Source organism: Acartia tonsa, chromosome 7 (genome assembly GCF_053477335.1).
Source record: "Acartia tonsa isolate MP-2025a chromosome 7, ASM5347733v1, whole genome shotgun sequence".
Classification (NCBI taxonomy): domain Eukaryota; kingdom Metazoa; phylum Arthropoda; class Copepoda; order Calanoida; family Acartiidae; genus Acartia; species Acartia tonsa.
Window position 1 is genome coordinate 24,312,190 of NC_137266.1, and position 19,232 is coordinate 24,331,421.

At 34.8% G+C, this 19,232-nt stretch overlaps 1 protein-coding gene across 4 annotated transcripts in view; it reads left to right on the top strand.

Annotated features, from left to right (window-relative positions):
• Window positions 1-19,232, top strand: part of LOC145325121 (delayed-rectifier potassium channel regulatory subunit KCNS2-like) — a 94,745-nt gene that overhangs the window by 34,157 nt on the left and 41,356 nt on the right. For all 4 annotated transcript variants that reach the window (XM_080167969.1, XM_080167973.1, XM_080167970.1 and 1 more), the window contains one exon: window positions 15,845-15,924. In XM_080167969.1, the coding sequence (XP_080024095.1) occupies window positions 15,845-15,924 (80 nt within the window). The remainder of the gene's footprint in view (window positions 1-15,844; window positions 15,925-19,232) is intronic.

Below are 19,232 nucleotides of genomic sequence, written 5' to 3' on the forward strand. Positions count from 1 at the left end.
CCCCTGAATAGCCCCTTACCCTAATTTATATAACATAGCCCCTACATAGCCTCTCCATCGCCCCTTACCTTAATTTATATAACATAGCCCCTACATCGCCCCTCCATCGCTCCTACATCGCCCCTTCATCGCTCCTTCTTCAAATTTATATTAAATTGTACTGTGATGGCCCCTACATCGCTCCTACATCGCTCCTTCATTGCTCCTACATCGCCCCTTCATCGCTCCTTCTCCAAATTTATATTACATTGCAACTTGATGGCCCCTACATCGCTCCTACATAGCTCCTCCATCGCTCCTCCATCGCTCCTTCATCGCTCCTACATCGCCCCTTCATCGCTCCTTCTCCAAATTTATATTACATTGCAACTTGATGGCCCCTACATCGCTCCTCCATCGCCCCTTAATAGCCCCTTACCTTAATTTATATAACAAAGCTCCTATATGGCCTCTCTATCGCCCCTTAATAGCCACTTAATTTAATTATATAACATTGCCCCTACATAGCCTCTCCATCGCCCCTTAATAGCCCCTTACCTAAATTTATATAACAAAGCTCCTATATAGCCTCTCCATCGCCCCTTAATAGCCCCTTACCTTAATTATGTAACATAGCCCCTACATAGCCTCTCAATCGCCCCTTAATAGCCTCTTACCTTAATTTATATAACATAGCCCCTATATAGCCTCTCCATCGCCCCTTAATAGCCCCTTACCCTAATCTATATAACATAGCCCCTACAAAGCCTCTCCATCGCCCCTTAATAGCCCCTTACCTTAATCTATATAACAAAGCTCCTACATAGCCTCTCCATCGCCCCTTAATAGCCCCTTACCTTAATTATGTAACATAGCCCCTACATAGCCTCTCCATCGCCCCTTAATATCCCCTTACCTTAATTATATAACATAGCTCCTACATAGCCTCCCCATCGCCCCTTAATAGCCCCTTACCCGATTTTATATAACATAGCCCCTAAATAGCCTCTTCATCGCCCCTTAATAGCCCCTTACCTTAATTTATATAACATAGCCCCTACATAGCCTCTCCATCGCCCCTTAATAGTCCTTTACCTTAATTTATATAAAATAGCCCCTATATAGCCTCTCTATCGCCCCTTAATAGCCAATTTATATAACATAGCCGCTACATAGCCTCTCCATCGCCCCTTAATAGCTCCTTACCTTAATTTATATAACATAGCCTCTCCATCGCCCCTTAATAGCCCTCCATCGCCACTTAAAAGCCCCTTACCTTAATTTATATAACATAGCCTCTACATAGCCTCTCCATCGCCCCTTAATAGCCCCTTATATCCTCCTTCAAAACAGTTATACACCTTCCCAGGATCTATTGGAAGCTACCCTATAAAGGAGAACCATATTGGTTCTGCAGTTAGCGATCTTCTTTGATACATACAGACAATGATCCTGTTACTTTTTATAAGGATTAAAAATAAAATGGCCTAAAGCCATCTCATTACCCATAGGAAGCTTCACTGTAAAGGAGAACCATGTCGGTTTAGTGGTTAGCAAGGTACAGACAGACATACATACAGACAAAGATCCTGTTACTTTATTATAAGGATTAAAATAAAATAGTTATTAACCTCCCCAGGACCTATGAGAAGCTACCCTATTAAGGAGAACGATCTCAGGACCTATAGGAATCTTCACTGTAAAGGAGAACCATATTGGTTCATCGGTTAGCAAGATCCTTCGGTACAGACAGACATTCATACATACAGACAAAGATTCTGTTAATTTATTTTAAGAAATACAGATAAAATTGTTATAAACCTTTCCAGGCCTAAAACCATCTCAGGACCTAATTTCTGCCGTTGACAACTCGAGTTAAGTTACTATATTATTTTTACAATGTTTAACTTATCTGTTATTATTGGCTGACGAAAAGTTTGGGCAAAAAAAAAATTTATTCTTCAATGAAATATCTCTCCAGTATAATTTTGCCAAGTGCTAATTTATTAAGAATAAAGTTTGCCACAAATTTACCAAAAAATCTCATTGTCATTTCGCCAGGGAGGATTAGGATAGTTCCCAAAGTGTTATAAGTTGGCTTATCCAAGAGTGCTGTCTAGTCTCCAAAGTTTTATAATACCGTTTTCTTATTCGTTAGATTAACAACCTTGGGGACTTTTTATTGTTTTGTGATTGTTTAGTTCATTAAGTTGAGTGTCTAAATGTTTCAACCACTAATTCTAAACTAAAGAAGGGGTAATTTTGTGAATCATCAATGGGAATAATTAATATATAAACATACATATATATACAGTGTTTTTTTTTATGAGAGCATTTTTGAAAGCAATTTTACCCTACTTATAGTTATCAGAATTTAATGATTAATGGCTTATTCTCTTCGTTTTTTATAACCATTAACAGAAAAGCAAAAAAATATTTCTGTTTTTATTTAAAAAGTACAGTAAATTCAAAATTTCAAAACATGGGTGTCAACATCTAAAATAGTTATTTCTCGCATCGTATTATAAACGGCTTTCCGCGGATATAGAAAGTACAATTATGAGATTAAAACTAGTTTTTTTAGCCCCGAGGTGCAGAAGGCACCGGCTAAAAAAACTGGGTTTAATCTTATGATTGTACATATCTATATTCGTAGAAAGCTGGATATAATACGATGCTAGACATAGTTTTTTCGTATGGATGAGAACCGGTTCCTATCCACCGGATTCAAATGAATACGAGAAATGGTTTTAGCGCATTTTTCTTATGCTCAAATCTTCTACCCTTTCCAAGAATGGAGGGAGTACATTGGGGGGCCAGTATTCCCTCCCTGGTTGAGATATGGCCTTCAAATTTCAAAATGTTCTAGTACATGTCACAAGTAGTATCTATATAAATTTTTAGCTCAATATCTCAACTTTGAAGCGTTTTGCAGCCATTCTTGCAAAGGTAGATTATAAGAAAAATGCACTAAAACCATTTTTAGATGTTGACACCTAAGTTTTAAATTTTCTAATTTACTGTACTTTTTGAATAAAAACTGAAATATTTTTTGCTTTTCTATTAAAGGTTATAAAAAAGAAGAGAATAAGCCATTAATCATTAAATTCTAATAACTATAAGTAAGGTAAAATTGCTTTCAAAAAAGTTCTCATAAAAAAACACACTGTATATATGTATATATATCATTTTATCGACAATCGTCTTATCCCTGTAGATCTCTGATTATCAGAGCATTTTTGAAATATTTGCTGCTTATTTTTTGGCTGCCTTTGGCAAAATAATTTTTTTTCATAAAAAATGTATACAAAATTATCGTATTAATTTGGTAAATATATCATTGCACTTGAATTATTTTTAAGTCACTAACGGCTAATCCCATAGATGACCCTAGGAGTACTTTAATGAATAGATGTGGTGGAGAGGGGGGGGAGGGGGAAGGTTAAGAATTTAAGGGAAGTGATACCTTCCGGGGGCTGAAAGTGTTAGTCCCCTCCCCAAAATGAAAACTTTTCCTGCGAGTAAAATAAGCTTCAATGTAAAGGAGAAGCATATCGGTTCAGTTGATACTGATAAACATCCTGTTACTTTAATGTAAATATTAGTTTAAGGATAGTCTGTATAATCTCAGGGATAAAGGAAACATTAGGCAATTTTTACAATAGTCTCCAAAGTTTTATAATGAAGTTTTCTTATTCGTTGGCTCAAAACTTTGGGGACTTTTGTCATATTTTGGTTGTAGTGTTGCAATTTTGTGTATCGTTATTAGGGATGGATAAAAATTTATCGGCCATTGTCTTATTCCTTTAGATCCTTGGTATAATCAACTGAATAACAGTTCCAACAACAAAAATTAAGATATTGCTTCGCTTTTTATGGACAAATATCCTGTTATTTTATTATAAGGAAAAAAATAAACTATCTTAAAATCATCTCAGTACTCAGCGGTTAGCAAGATCCTACGGTATAGACAGACAGACATACATCATATCGGTTTAGCAGCAAACGAGATCCTTTGCTACAGACAAAAAAAAACTTTGTATATCGACTAGCGGCTACGCCCCCAGCATCTATTGGCTCTGTATTCAAAGGGGAATGAATAAAAGCCTAAAGCCTTCCCAGGACTTAAAATAGAATAGCCTAAAACCATCCCTCGACTTAAAATAAAATAGCCTAAAGCCATTACAAGACAAATATTAAGCTTACCTGAAATAGAAAGCCCAATCTGTTTAGTAGTTATTGAGATCTTAAGTTTCAGAACAGAAAGCCTTACTAACGTGGACAAACACAGGATATTTCGGACAAATGTCGGAGTGGACATTATATAAGTAAAACGCAGAAGTGTCTATAATATCTTAAAAATTAGGTTTCAACAACATTTGTTTAGTTATTTCTACACAGGTTAGGTTAGGTTAAGATATAAATATACAAATAAGCCCCCTGCAGGGGTTAGGCATATAAAAAAACCTATTTGACAGTTGTAAACAATGTGAGAAAAAAATATGTTTTAGTTTAATGAAATGTTCTATCTGTTTCAAACCTTTGCCTTTCGATAGAACTTACCTACTTTGGAAAACTGTTAGACTGATTTTAAAATTTCAGTCTGTGAGAAAAGATATTCAAGATTTTTTTTTGTTTTGAAAGATTTTTATCTTATAAATAAAATAAAAGACACTCCTGCGTTTTACATAAGCAATGTCCACTCCGACGATTGTCCCATTCCTAGGTTTGTCCACTCCAACGTTTGTTTATGTTTTACTACTTTATATAATAGGATAATATGTATTCTTCTTTTATATTTCTCTTTTCTTATTCACTTGCAGCTGCGCTCTTTTTAATGTAAGGAGGCAGAAAAATAGCCTAAACCAATTAGGGGCTTAAATCTGAAAATGAAAAAGCAAAAAAACATCCCATGACCTATGTGAAGCTTCCCTTAAATGGAGAATTTAGTCAGTTTATGAAATTTTTAAGCTTCAGACCAAAAAAAATACTTTTTTTGTTAAAAGAGAGACTTTTCTACAATTAGGGCTAGTCCTTTCGTCATTGCTCTTCTCATTAAGTTAAGCATGTGGTTTTCTCTGCTATTGTTAAAGATAGACTGTTGAGATTTTTAGTGAATATTCCCATGACATATGTATATCCAGTCTATAAATTATTTTGTCTGTCTCTCAATTATGCTTCAAAAGACTTAGGTTTCGTGATAATCTTTGAGTAATAGCATATTCTCTTAAAGTCTGCTCTATAACTTACTTTGTCTGTTTGTCCATTATATGATCCTTATTCAATATTCTATTTAACTAAAAAATTTCATTCTCTTAGTTTATTTTTTTTCTTTATTTCATTATGTTATTATATTATTTATATTTATTTTATTAATTCATTATATTTTCATTATAATTTTCCTTTTTAAATGCGAAACTTTTCTATAGTAAGGATTGGTTTGTCCGTACGTCCAAACGGTTAGACGACATTTTCTTTAATTTAGACATGTTATAAATATCCTATCGATTTCAAACTTTGCAGAATGATTTCTATAACAGTTGGGTACAATACTATATTCATTACTAGAAAGTATGTACGTCCATTTTTTTGTATAATATCATTGTCCCATTCATCTGGGTTTTGGAGTAATGTTTCTTAGGACAACAAGGTTTAGTATTATAATCAAATACTAAAAATAAAATTATGCCCTTTTACTATATTCTATACTAGCAGATTCGCCCCTAGCCTCAGGGGCTTTGCCCCAAGAGGTGATAAAATTTTTTTTTGGCGAAATTCGTAATAGGACCAAGAAAATCTTCAGCAAAAAAAAAAATGGGGGGGGATTTTTTTGTTTTTGGGGGGGTTGGGGGTATCCCACCCCCCAAGAAAATAGCCTAAAACCACCACAGGACCAGTAGGTATATTCCCTGAATAGTAGAATATAATCGGTCCAGTGGTTACCGAGATCTTAAGGGACTGACAGACGGACAGACAGACGGACAGACAGACGGACAGACAGACGGACAGACAGACAGACGGATGGACAGACATCATTCTACTTTGTATTATAGATTTACGCTAATTTTAACAAAATTTATGTTTGACCTCCTGATTTTAGAGCTTTGCTTTTGTGAATGTTGTTATCCTTGTTATCTTGCTTTTTTTTCCTTTTTCATAACCTATTATATAAAGTAGTAATCTTTTTTTTGTCTGTAGAAAAGCTAACCGCTGAACCTATATGGTTCTCCTTTACAGTGAAGCTTCTTTTAAGTTCATAGAGGGTTTATAATTATTTCGAGGGAGGGTATCTCCACCCTCCCAGAAAATTCACCCCAAGAAAAATATTACCCCATCCCCTCAAAAAATCTTTTTAACTTTTTAAAAGCAAAGCTTTTCTATATTAAGGATCAGTCCGTACGTCCGTAACGGTTAGCTATTTTCGTTAATTTAGGCATGTGATTCCTGTAGTAGAAAGGTACGATTTAGAAAGTCTATAATCATTATCAGAATATCCATACGTCCATTTTAAGCATACTAATTATTAACTTACAACAAATTTTTATGTATCAAAATTATCCGATTAATCTGATTTCTGGGATACTGATTCCTAGGACAACAAAATAGAATGTTATAAGCGAATCATATCTATAATCAAGTCCAAAAAATGTGAGTACGTCTTTAAGCATTTTCCTGCATGTTAGCAATTTCTCAATAAATTTACTTACAATTTTGTTTCGAATTTTAAATTTATGTTCTGACTATTCAGTTCTGACTATTCAGTTCTGACATCTGACGCCTGCAAGAAATAACACGCTTTAACTGCTAAAAGACTGCCACAAGAAGACCCAATACCCCAAATTATAAGCCTTCAGCTTCAATAACAAAAAAGTTCTAGGCATTTCAAAATAGCATTTTATGTACAATGGAATTTTTGAAAGATTTCCAATGCTCATAAAAGAAAAAACAATATTAAATTACGTTGCCTAGACATAAAATTATAACCTTATCTTTGTCAGAAACTTAGATTGCCTGTAACTGATTACATTTTTACAATAAAAACACCACATTTCATAGTCAAAATCTATGAAAAAAAATCGATTTAAATTGCATTTTTAAACGAAAATCATAGCGGAAACAAAGGGGTAAACTAATACAAGCTTAGCTGTGATTGGTTGTTAAGCTGATTCAGCCTTCTGATTGGCTACAGTACATTCGGTACAACGCAAGTAAAACTTATTTTTTTTTAATGATTTTGACTATAAAAATGGGTATTTTTATTGTAAAAATATAATTAGTTACTGGAAACCTAAATTTATGACAAAAATAAGCTTATAATTTTGTTTCTAGGCCACGTAGTTTAATTTTAAAGTTTTCAACATGAGCATTGCAATTCTTTCAAAATTTCCATTGTACATAAAATGTCATTTTAAAATGCCTAGAACTTTTTTGTTATAAAAGCTGAAGGCTTCAAATTTGGGGTATTTGGTCTACTTGTGGCAGTCTTTCAGCAGTTAAAGCGTGGTATTTCTTGCAGGCTTCCTTTAAACTTTTTTCTACCGTTTCAGAGCTTTGCTTTTATAAATGTTGTCATCCTTGTCATCCTTTTAAAACTTAAATTTAAAACTGTAGAGGGTCACATTCCTTCCTTACCTTAATGCCCTACCTTCTATAATGAAGGGGCAATACAATTACAGAGGCTGTACAGGAGCCACAAAGGGCCTATGTTATATAAATTAAGGTAAGGGGCGATGAAGAGGCTATGAAGGGGCTATGTTATATAAATTAAGGTAAGAGGCTATTAAGGGGCGATGGAGAGGCTATGTAGGGGCTATGTTATATAATTAAGGTAAGGGGCTATTAAGGGGCGATGGAGATGCTTTGTAGGGCCTATGTTATATAAATTAAGGTAAGAGGCTATTAAGGGGCGATGGAGAGGCTATGTAGGGGCTATGTTATATAAATTAGGGTAAGGGGCTATTTAGGGGCGATGGAGAGGCTATGTAGGGGCTATGTTATATATATTAAGGTAAGGATTATATAAATTAAGGTAAGAGGCTATTAAGGGGCGATGGAGAGGCTATGTAGGGGCTATGCTATATAAATTAAGGTAAGGGGCTATTAAGGGGCGATTGAGAGGCTATGTAGGGGCTATGTTACATAATTAAGGTAAGGGGCTATTAAGGGGCGATGGAGAGGCTATGTAGAGGCTATGTTATATAAATTAAGGTAAGGGGCTATTAAGGGGCGATGGAGAGGCTATGTAGGGGCTATGTTATATAAATTAAGGTAAGGAGCTATTAAGGGGCGATGGAGAGGCTATGTAGGGGCTATGTTATATAAATTAGGGTAAGGGGCTATTCAGGGGCGATGGAGAGGCTATGTAGGGGCTATGTTATATATATTAAGGTAAGGATTATATAAATTAAGGTAAGAGGCTATTAAGGGGCGATGGAGAGGCTATGTAGGGGCTATGCTATATAAATTAAGGTAAGGGGCTATTAAGGGGCGATGGAGAGGCTATGTAGGGCTATGTTATATAAATTAAGGTAAGGGGCTATTAAGGGGCGATGGAGAGGCTATGTAGAGGCTATGTTATATAAATTAAGGTAAGGGGCTATTAAGGGGCGATGGAGAGGCTATGTAGGGGCTATGTTATATAAATTAGGGTAAGGGGCTATTTAGGGGCGATGGAGAGGCTATGTAGGGGCTATGTTATATATATTAAGGTAAGGATTATATAAATTAAGGTAAGAGGCTATTAAGGGGCGATGGAGAGGCTATGTAGGGGCTATGCTATATAAATTAAGGTAAGGGGCTATTAAGGGGCGATGGAGAGGCTATGTAGGGCTATGTTATATAAATTAAGGTAAGGGGCTATTAAGGGGCGATGGAGAGGCTATGTAGGGGCTATGTTATATAAATTAAGGTAAGGAGCTATTAAGGGGCGATGGAGAGGCTATGTAGGGGCTATGTTATATAAATTAGGGTAAGGGGCTATTTAGGGGCGATGGAGAGGCTATGTAGGGGCTATGTTACATAATTAAGGTAAGAGGCTATTATGGGGCGATGGAGAGGCTATGTAGGAGCTTTGTTATATAGATTAAGGTAAGGGGCTATTAAGGGGCGATGGAGAGGCTTTGTAGGGGCTATGTTATATAGATTAGGGTAAGGGGCTATTAAGGGGCGATGGAGAGGCTATATAGGGGCTATGTTATATAAATTAAGGTAAGAGGCTATTAAGGGGCGATTGAGAGGCTATGTAGGGGCTATGTTACATAATTAAGGTAAGGGGCTATTAAGGGGCGATGGAGAGGCTATGTAGGGGCTTTGTTATATAAATTTAGGTAAGGGGCTATTAAGGGGCGATGGAGAGGCTATGTAGGGGCAATGTTATATAATTAAATTAAGTGGCTATTAAGGGGCGATAGAGAGGCCATATAGGAGCTTTGTTATATAAATTAAGGTAAGGGGCTATTAAGGGGCGATGGAGGAGCGATGTAGGGGCCATCAAGTTGCAATGTAATATAAATTTGGTGAAGGAGCGATGAAGGGGCGATGTAGGAGCAATGAAGGAGCGATGTAGGAGCGATGTAGGGGCCATCACAGTACAATTTAATATAAATTTGAAGAAGGAGCGATGAAGGGGCGATGTAGGAGCGATGGAGGGGCGATGTAGGGGCTATGTTATATAAATTAAGGTAAGGGGCGATGGAGAGGCTATGTAGGGGCTATGTTATATAAATTAGGGTAAGGGGCTATTCAGGGGCGATGGAGAGGCTATGTAGGGGCTATGTTATATATATTAAGGTAAGGATTATATAAATTAAGGTAAGAGGCTATTAAGGGGCGATGGAGAGGCTATGTAGGGGCTATGCTATATAAATTAAGGTAAGGGGCTATTAAGGGGCGATGGAGAGGCTATGTAGGGCTATGTTATATAAATTAAGGTAAGGGGCTATTAAGGGGCGATGGAGAGGCTATGTAGGGGCTATGTTATATAAATTAAGGTAAGGAGCTATTAAGGGGCGATGGAGAGGCTATGTAGGGGCTATGTTATATAAATTAGGGTAAGGGGCTATTAAGGGGCGATGGAGAGGCTATGTAGGGGCTATGTTATATAAATTAGGGTAAGGGGCTATTTAGGGGCGATGGAGAGGCTATGTAGGGGCTATGTTATATATATTAAGGTAAGGATTATATAAATTAAGGTAAGAGGCTATTAAGGGGCGATGGAGAGGCTATGTAGGGGCTATGCTATATAAATTAAGGTAAGGGGCTATTAAGGGGCGATGGAGAGGCTATGTAGGGCTATGTTATATAAATTAAGGTAAGGGGCTATTAAGGGGCGATGGAGAGGCTATGTAGGGGCTATGTTATATAAATTAAGGTAAGGAGCTATTAAGGGGCGATGGAGAGGCTATGTAGGGGCTATGTTATATAAATTAGGGTAAGGGGCTATTTAGGGGCGATGGAGAGGCTATGTAGGGGCTATGTTACATAATTAAGGTAAGAGGCTATTATGGGGCGATGGAGAGGCTATGTAGGAGCTTTGTTATATAGATTAAGGTAAGGGGCTATTAAGGGGCGATGGAGAGGCTTTGTAGGGGCTATGTTATATAGATTAGGGTAAGGGGCTATTAAGGGGCGATGGAGAGGCTATATAGGGGCTATGTTATATAAATTAAGGTAAGAGGCTATTAAGGGGCGATTGAGAGGCTATGTAGGGGCTATGTTACATAATTAAGGTAAGGGGCTATTAAGGGGCGATGGAGAGGCTATATAGGAGCTTTGTTATATAAATTTAGGTAAGGGGCTATTAAGGGGCGATGGAGAGGCTATGTAGGGGCAATGTTATATAATTAAATTAAGTGGCTATTAAGGGGCGATAGAGAGGCCATATAGGAGCTTTGTTATATAAATTAAGGTAAGGGGCTATTAAGGGGCGATGGAGGAGCGATGTAGGGGCCATCAAGTTGCAATGTAATATAAATTTGGAGAAGGAGCGATGAAGGGGCGATGTAGGAGCGATGAAGGAGCGATGGAGGAGCGATGGAGGAGCTATGTAGGAGCGATGTAGGGGCCATCAAGTTGCAATGTAATATAAATTTGGAGAAGGAGCGATGAAGGGGCGATGTAGGAGCAATGAAGGAGCGATGTAGGAGCGATGTAGGGGCCATCACAGTACAATTTAATATAAATTTGGAGAAGGAGCGATGTAGGAGCGATGGAGGGGCGATGTAGGAGCGATGAAGGAGCGATGTAGCAGCGATGTAGGGGCCATCAAGTTGCAATGTAATATAAATTTGGAGAAGGAGCGATGAAGGGGCGATGTAGGAGCGATGAAGGAGCGATGTAGGAGCGATGTAGGGGCCATCACAGTACAATTTAATATAAATTTGGAGAAGGAGCGATGTAGGAGCGATGTAGGGGCCATCACAGTACAATTTAATATAAATTTGGAGAAGGAGCGATGAAGGAGCGATGTAGGAGCGATGTAGGGGCGATGTAGGAGCGATGTAGGGGCCATCAAAGTACAATGTAATATAAATTTGGAGAAGGGGCGATGGAGGAGCGATGTAGGGGCCATCAAGTGGGTTGTTATATAAATTAAGGTAAGGGACTACGGAGGGGCGATGGAGAGGCTATGAAGGAGCCATCATGGGGCTATAGCATAGCCTCTTATCATAAGAGGCGATATTAACGCCCCTTCAAAGGAGCTATTAAGAGGCCATGAAGGAGCTATAGCATAGCCTCTTATCATAAGAGGCGATATGAACGCTCCTTAAAAGGGGCTATCACATCGCTCCATATGATAAGAGGCTATGCTATAGCTCCTTGAAGGAGCTATAGAAAATCATCGCCCCATATGGAGCGATGTCATGGAAAGGACTATACCCTGCTTTTCTATTACTAAATCATGTCGAGTTAGGCTGAGTTATGTTAGGTAGGGGTAGCCCATTGGGAGTAGAGCACTTCAGCTGGTAGGCAGAAAACTTGACAAACCCGTTCTCCTACGTTTGTTGCTTTTTAACCTAAGCAACCTATTTTTTTTTTTTTTGGGGGGGGGGGTTAGAAAATCATTTTTTTTCATTATTTCTTTCTTTGTCTACTTACCCTTCCCCCAACCATATTATATCTATTATTTTAGCCAAGAAGTTAGATGGGGGGGGGGGGGAGGCAGCAAGGTTCACTAACCAATTATAGGATTATACCAAATGGTTCTATTCAGAAAAGGATTTGTATAAAAGAACAATTAATTTCTAATCCTGTTTTATGTTTGTGACATGAGAATATATAAATAAACAAACAGTGACAATTAAGTCCATTAGTAGCGCACCAATCTAAAACAACCACAAACTGTATTCCATAAAATAGGTAAATTTGAAAGAATTATTACCACCCCCCCCCCCAAAAAAAAAAAAATATTTTAATTATGGACGTCATTGTCTATAAGATATAAAGATTACCCTCCTTCCCAAAAAATATTTGATTTTTATCACCCCACCCCCTCCCAATATAAAAGCTTGGGCGTCCTTGCTAAGAAGAATGTGTTAATTGGCAAACAGTCAATGCAACTTACAGGCATGCTGTATGTATAATAGCTGCGGTTCTAAAAATACACATAACTGCACACAAATAGAAAAAGCCAATCACCAACAGACAATAAAAAACATAAAGATAAACCATCTGAATGGTAATGACTGTATGGTTATACACATCTTAAACTATCAATTAGAATAATCCTTAAATTTATATTGCAAGCCTAAAGACAATTCAACAATTTCTTGCAGTAGAGATATTGCTAATTTTGATTACATTTATTTGAAAGTTCAAATGTCAAATCATTTCAAGTAATATTTTATAGACAGTAATCCGCTGAAATGTAAATAAATTTTCCACTTGACAAAAAAAGGCATTGGGCATATGAATTTAATTTGTGTTTCTGTGGATAATTCCTTTAAAACAATGATAGAAATGACATTTATTTGTTATTCAAAATAAGCTAAAATAAAGAAGTAGGAAAAAAATTCTCTTTCTTTTTAGGCTTGGCAGATTTATTATTTCCTTTTATGAATATGGTCCCCTCCCATTCTTATGTCCGTCAATCCTCGATATTTGACACTTATCCTGTCTTAATCATAAAAAGTACGGAAAAAAATCCGAGAAAAAGCATTTGAGAAGTCATAACCATAAACATTAAACATTAACCCATATTGGATGGCCGTAGGATTCTGCCGGCCTCCGGTAGCTTCATAAAATTATAGCATAAGAACATCATGTATATTTAAGAGTGAAAATTTCTTAATTTCAAAACTTAAGAGATTAATTTATTACACTGATGTAATCTCTTAAATATTACATGGAGAGAAAATGTAAATTTTAGTATTTGTATTTCATCTTGAAATGTGTACACAATATTGAGTAGAAGATTTAAATTTTTAGGTGTGTTCCGGATAATTGAGGAATTAATTTTCTTCATTTAATTGTATTAAAACAGAACTGTTAAACATGCTAATAGGAATAGGGATGTTGAAGCCTTTTATTTGGATGGGAATAAAATAAGGTGTTTCAAATAAATGGATCCAAAACACCCCTTATTCCACCCCCCCCCCCCCACTTGGATTTCTATGAGTTGGAAAGCTTTAGAGAAAGAAATTAATTTAAAAGATTTATTTTAGATATGCAAAATATTCATTACACTAGTAAGTGGGACAATAATGTTTATAGGCATCAACATCTTATAAAGATCATTTTTATGTTTAAAGGACTGCTAGACCAACAAATGAAAATATCTTATTTAATGAGAATCTGAATAAATAAAATAATCTACCCTTCTACCATAATTTAATATAAAATTATACTATATTTGATTACAAACATATAAATGCATGCTGTTTTTATACTGTTAGCATCGAAGAAAAGTAAATTGCAAAAAAATCTTGATAAGTGATAGATATTTCTGAAAGTGCACCAAATTTCATCAATTACATTGACAGTTTTCCTTTTCATATTCATTAAAAGTTTTCGCTATCTTGTCACATGTAAAGCAAAAATATTTGATATTGAAATATTTTTAGAAAATCGGTACAGCTAATGTTGAAAGCTCTACATCCTAATTTCTAAACTTTGCCTAAATCAATTATCAGAACTTGTATTAGTATTATGCAATATAACAGTACATACAGCACAGAAATCATAATATGAAAATAAAATCTTTTTTTTTAATTTGCAAATAATGCATTTTTTACTTAACCGCAAAATTGCAAATCAAAAGTGGAAATAAAAACTGGAAATTCTTTGTCTTCTTTTTTTTAAAAGTGTAAATAGGAAGGTAATAAGTTTGATTCTTGGCTAAATAAACTTTGTACATGTAGGAAAACAATTTTTGCTAAGTCAGTCTTGTTACAAAAGAATAAAATATGATATGAAAATTTTTATTTATAGATAAAGATTTTGCATTTTTATAGTTATTAATTAGTAATAAGGACCAATTTCTTAAATAAATAAGATAACTTAAATGCTTAATATCAGAGGTTTACGTAGTGGGACAAAGTGACTCAAAAATCAGCAATGTTACGTCATAAAAATGAGGGAGATGAGAGGGGAAATGGGAAAAGAAACCCTTAATGAGTTATAGATAATCACTCATTTTTATGACGTTACACGGCTGATTTTTGAGTCACTTTTTCCCACTACGAGTTTTACAACTGGTAAAGTTATCAGAAAATATTTTTTCTTAACTTATATTTTGTAACTCTTGCTTTGCACTTTACACTTCCAATCAATTACTTATCTATTTTGTTAATCCTAACGGAGTATGGCGGTATTTTTCATATCTCCTCTTTACATCTGACTACATAACAAATTAATGCCCATATTCACTCAACCGATTTCTCACATCTTAAGCATAGTATACATACATTTATTCTATGATAAAGAAAGTAGTTGGGATTACAACATTATCTGGGTTAAAATAAAAAAATTAAGCATACAAGTTGTGCCTATGTTTTCAGATTTTTATATTCTACGTCATATGATTAAATGGTTTTACACAAAAATTTTGGGTATGGGTTTTTAAAGCAAAAATTTCTATTAAAGCATTTTTGACTATAGTATGAGAACAGGTATTGTATGTTAATCATTAGTTTTACTCAAAGTGTGCCCCAAACATTTAGTGTTATTTTACATAAGGTCAGAATCTACTACCCGTAAATCAACACTTTAAAACCATCCAAGGACCCTTGCATGCATAGCCTTCTGAAAAATATCCCACATTGTTTTGCTTTAGAAAATAAAACCAAAAAGTAACTACATTATAGACAATCTAATAATGCGTTTGCGGTGAAGGGGGGGGGTCTTTAACTTAAAACTGAACTAAGATTTTTATTTTTTTACATAAAACTCTTCCATTTATGACTTCAGTTGTATATATGAGTTGTATAAAAGACATTCTTATAAACGATAACAAACATGTGCAGTGCACAGAAAAATGATTAGATGGACAAATGAGATAAGACTTCCGCCATTTGGAGGTCAATTATATTAAGAATTGCAAATGATTTTATTATTGTTTTACATAATAGACTTATTTATAGAATAGTCTTTATATGTATAGAATAGAATTATCCATCTGATTCTGCAATAGTTTTAGCAATTTTGCCTTTAAAAGCCAAAAACCATCCTGTATTAAACGGACGTTCAGACTTTCGGGTAAAGAATTTAGAGTTGTTTAGTCGTACCTAAAAGTTACAGGAATTATCATTTAGACTTATTATAATATGTCAAATCAATGTTATGAGTTATCTTTAATGTAAGTACAGACGTACCGACAAAAAGCATTGAATTATTTAAAAACACTATATGTTACATTATTTCTTTTCAGACATGAAGTGAGATGGAACACATTGGACAAATATCCAACATCAAGACTGGGCAGACTAAGACATTGTGTCACACATAGAGGTAATTATACAATTGCGTCTCTTTAAATTTAAAAAAAAATAATTTTCCCTGTACAAATTTGATCATTTAAGACATTCTTCTAAATTTTTGCTGTGTTTTTTTTTATAATTTTGAGGACTTTAAAATTGCTTTGCTACGTATGGCATATTTTGGTTGTTTTTTAATCAAGCTATCTGTTTCACACCAAAATACACAAACAATATGATAAAAGTTGAGTTTTAATGAAGTTTGGAACAAAGCTAAATATGTTTTGAATAAGTATGTGTTATGTTTAGAGTTTGGATTATTTTTCCAAATTAATATTCTGTATCAGCTGAAATTTCAGCTGTCTATCTTGAATAGGATACGAGAAAATCACGTTTTCCCCAGTTCATTAATTACGGACAGTCGGACGGCCATTCGGAATTATAGAGTAGCTTCGCTACTAAAAATTGAAAAAGGGAAATAAGGAAAAAAGACTGAAAGACTTGTTATCAGGGAGGAATGGAGGGGACATTGGACTGTAAATTATACTGGTACCTTACTTTTTATAAACACAGTAGAATAAAACACTAGAGGGAGAAAGGGTTAAATAACTGTATCTCCCCATTGCAACCAAACCATCTTGTTTAACCCTTCTATTGGGTCATTGAAAATCAACCAATTATTTTCAGACGAAAGATGCCTTTGATAAAGAAAGGCAGGTAGTTGTCTGTATATTCATCTATACTATAGATCTGTTATAAACACAACTTTCTCTTCAATTGCTAAAATTTTTTGGGTACTTTATTAAATCCTGGTTGGTTGGTTCAAGCTAGGTCCAAACTTTTCAACAAATGTGTTTAATTTATAGAAGGGATAATATAGATTTTACTTTTACCCACATTGTCCGAAACTAGATATGAAAATAATATTTATGTTCACAAAACTAATTTATAAACATAAGGTGTAGTTTATAACTCGGAATATTTCTAAATTATTTGTTAGTTACCATTTTCAAAACTTTGTTATTTAAATTTTATTTTGATACAAAAATTATGATTAAACAAACATATTAACAAAGCAAAAATATTTTCTTGAATAATAAATGAAGGTATACTAATACTAATATTTATGTTTGTCTGTTCCTATGTAAGATCTCGTAAAGTGCTGGAAAAAATAATTAAAGATTGAAAAGTATATATGGTTTAGTAAAAAAACTCTTTACTAAGTACAGGCTTTTTAAATTTTATTAACATTTCAATATTGATGAAAATAATAATTTATATTTGATATCTTATTATATAATAAAATGTATTGGCTTATCATTCCTTGGTAAGTGCTTTTTACCATTGGCAATGTGCCTCTCAACCAAAAGTGGCGGGAAAAATGCTTGTTGATGACGTCAGACAATTTCCTTTGCCAGCAGAATGTCTCTACACGGTTTACCCTCCTCGTTTCTCTCCCCCTCTTCTCTCTTTCTCTCTCTTCTATCTAGCTCTCTCATTTTCACATGACCGTGAAAATCTTGGGGAGATGAAGAGAAGCAAAACATAGAAATCTAATAAAGGAAAATAAAGCATTGTTCTGCTTTTTAACATTTAAAGAAAGGGGAAATCTAAAAGATTCCATAATAAGGATATCATTTTACTTACATCTGTGTTCCTAGCATCTAGGAGCTCTCCATAAAATGGGTAGGAAAGAAAATTGATAGCCTCCAATCACCCCAAGACCTTAATCTAAAAATTGAATAGCCTAAAACCATCCTAGTACTTTGGTGAATCTTACCGAACCAGTTAAGTAGTTTAAAAAATTTAAGCTACAGGAGAAAAATATTACTACTTTCCACAAAAGTATAACTTAGATTTAATTAAAAAGATTGATATTTATGATTTGTTAGGCTTAAAATCCTTGACGTCAAAGTACAAACTTTATCCAAGAAAATGACCAATAAATTAATGTACATACTCAATGATGCCACACAAAAATACCCCTTCCTTAAATAACAGTCAGTGATTTAAACATTTGGACACCAAACTTAATGCAACAACCAATCAAATTCAAAAAAAGTCCCCAAAGTTGTTAGTCCGACGAATAACAAAACGTTATTGAAATAATTTGGAGACTAGTATAATAAACATCCCAATGTCCCCTCCCCTCCATGAACTTTATCAGGGATTTATGTAAGTTACAGTATGATTTAAAAAGTTCGATCTCAATTTAACATAAATGTTAACCGATATTTTAAGTTGCAAAAATATGAGACTAAGCTTTATATACGCCTCCACCCGCCTAACCTGCATATAGGCATCCTCTTATCACCATGAATTGGAATGGGTAAATATTATTTGTAATTTTATCAAACATAGTTTGCAATTCAGATTTCTCAAATGTATTCTGTTTTAGAGATTTTACTAGAATTATTTTTTTTAAACTGTACAAACTATTAAATCCCTAATCTATGACATGTAAAAATAAAAGATAGGCTTAGCTTCAAGTTGGCATGTATAGATCTAATTATTCACTTACTCAGCAATTTTACCCGCGCCACCCATTACTTAACACTGGCAACCAACTCACAGACAATGAGAAAAAGTACACACACACAATCATTACCAAACGTTTTTAAGATTTTAAGTAGCGCAGCTACTTTATAAATGTAGTCTTTCGTACCGTGCAAAGGTTCTGTTGAAAAAACCAACAAGGGATTTCAGTTTGATCAAAAAGACTATGGAAAATAATCACAAAAAGCAATTCGATATCTTGGTTTGTAAGTGTCACCCTTTATATAACAAAAAAAGTAGAAATCCATACATTTATCCCACCAGGCAACCAGCCAGCCAGCCAGCAGGCAGGCAGCCACATAACAACCCTGTCTGGACACAAATACTTGGCACTAGATAAATATATGCTTTTAACCACCAGATAAATATAGATAAATACAAGATAGTAATCCAAGAATCGCTAGTTAACAACATATCCCTCCCCATCATTTCCCTTTTATTTTGAAAAAATGTTTGTAATGCTTCTGATGTCATCATGACCAAAACATGATTATCATTTTATTTATAAACAGCATGTTAGAAAATGTCACAGCAATGGTCACTTTTATCTGTCTGTTATAATTTAAATTCTAAAAGAAATAGGGGGGGGGGGGGGGTGTCAATGTTGTAAACTGTTATATTAAAAGGATTCTACCAAATAGAAAGTTATATTTATACAAAAGTGTATAAGATAAAGACCTCATTATGTCTTGGATACAGACAATATAAGTCACTTTTAGTGTATTTATGATACACTTATATTTGTTATTGGTAAGTTTGTCATTTTCAAGACAAAGTCCATCCATC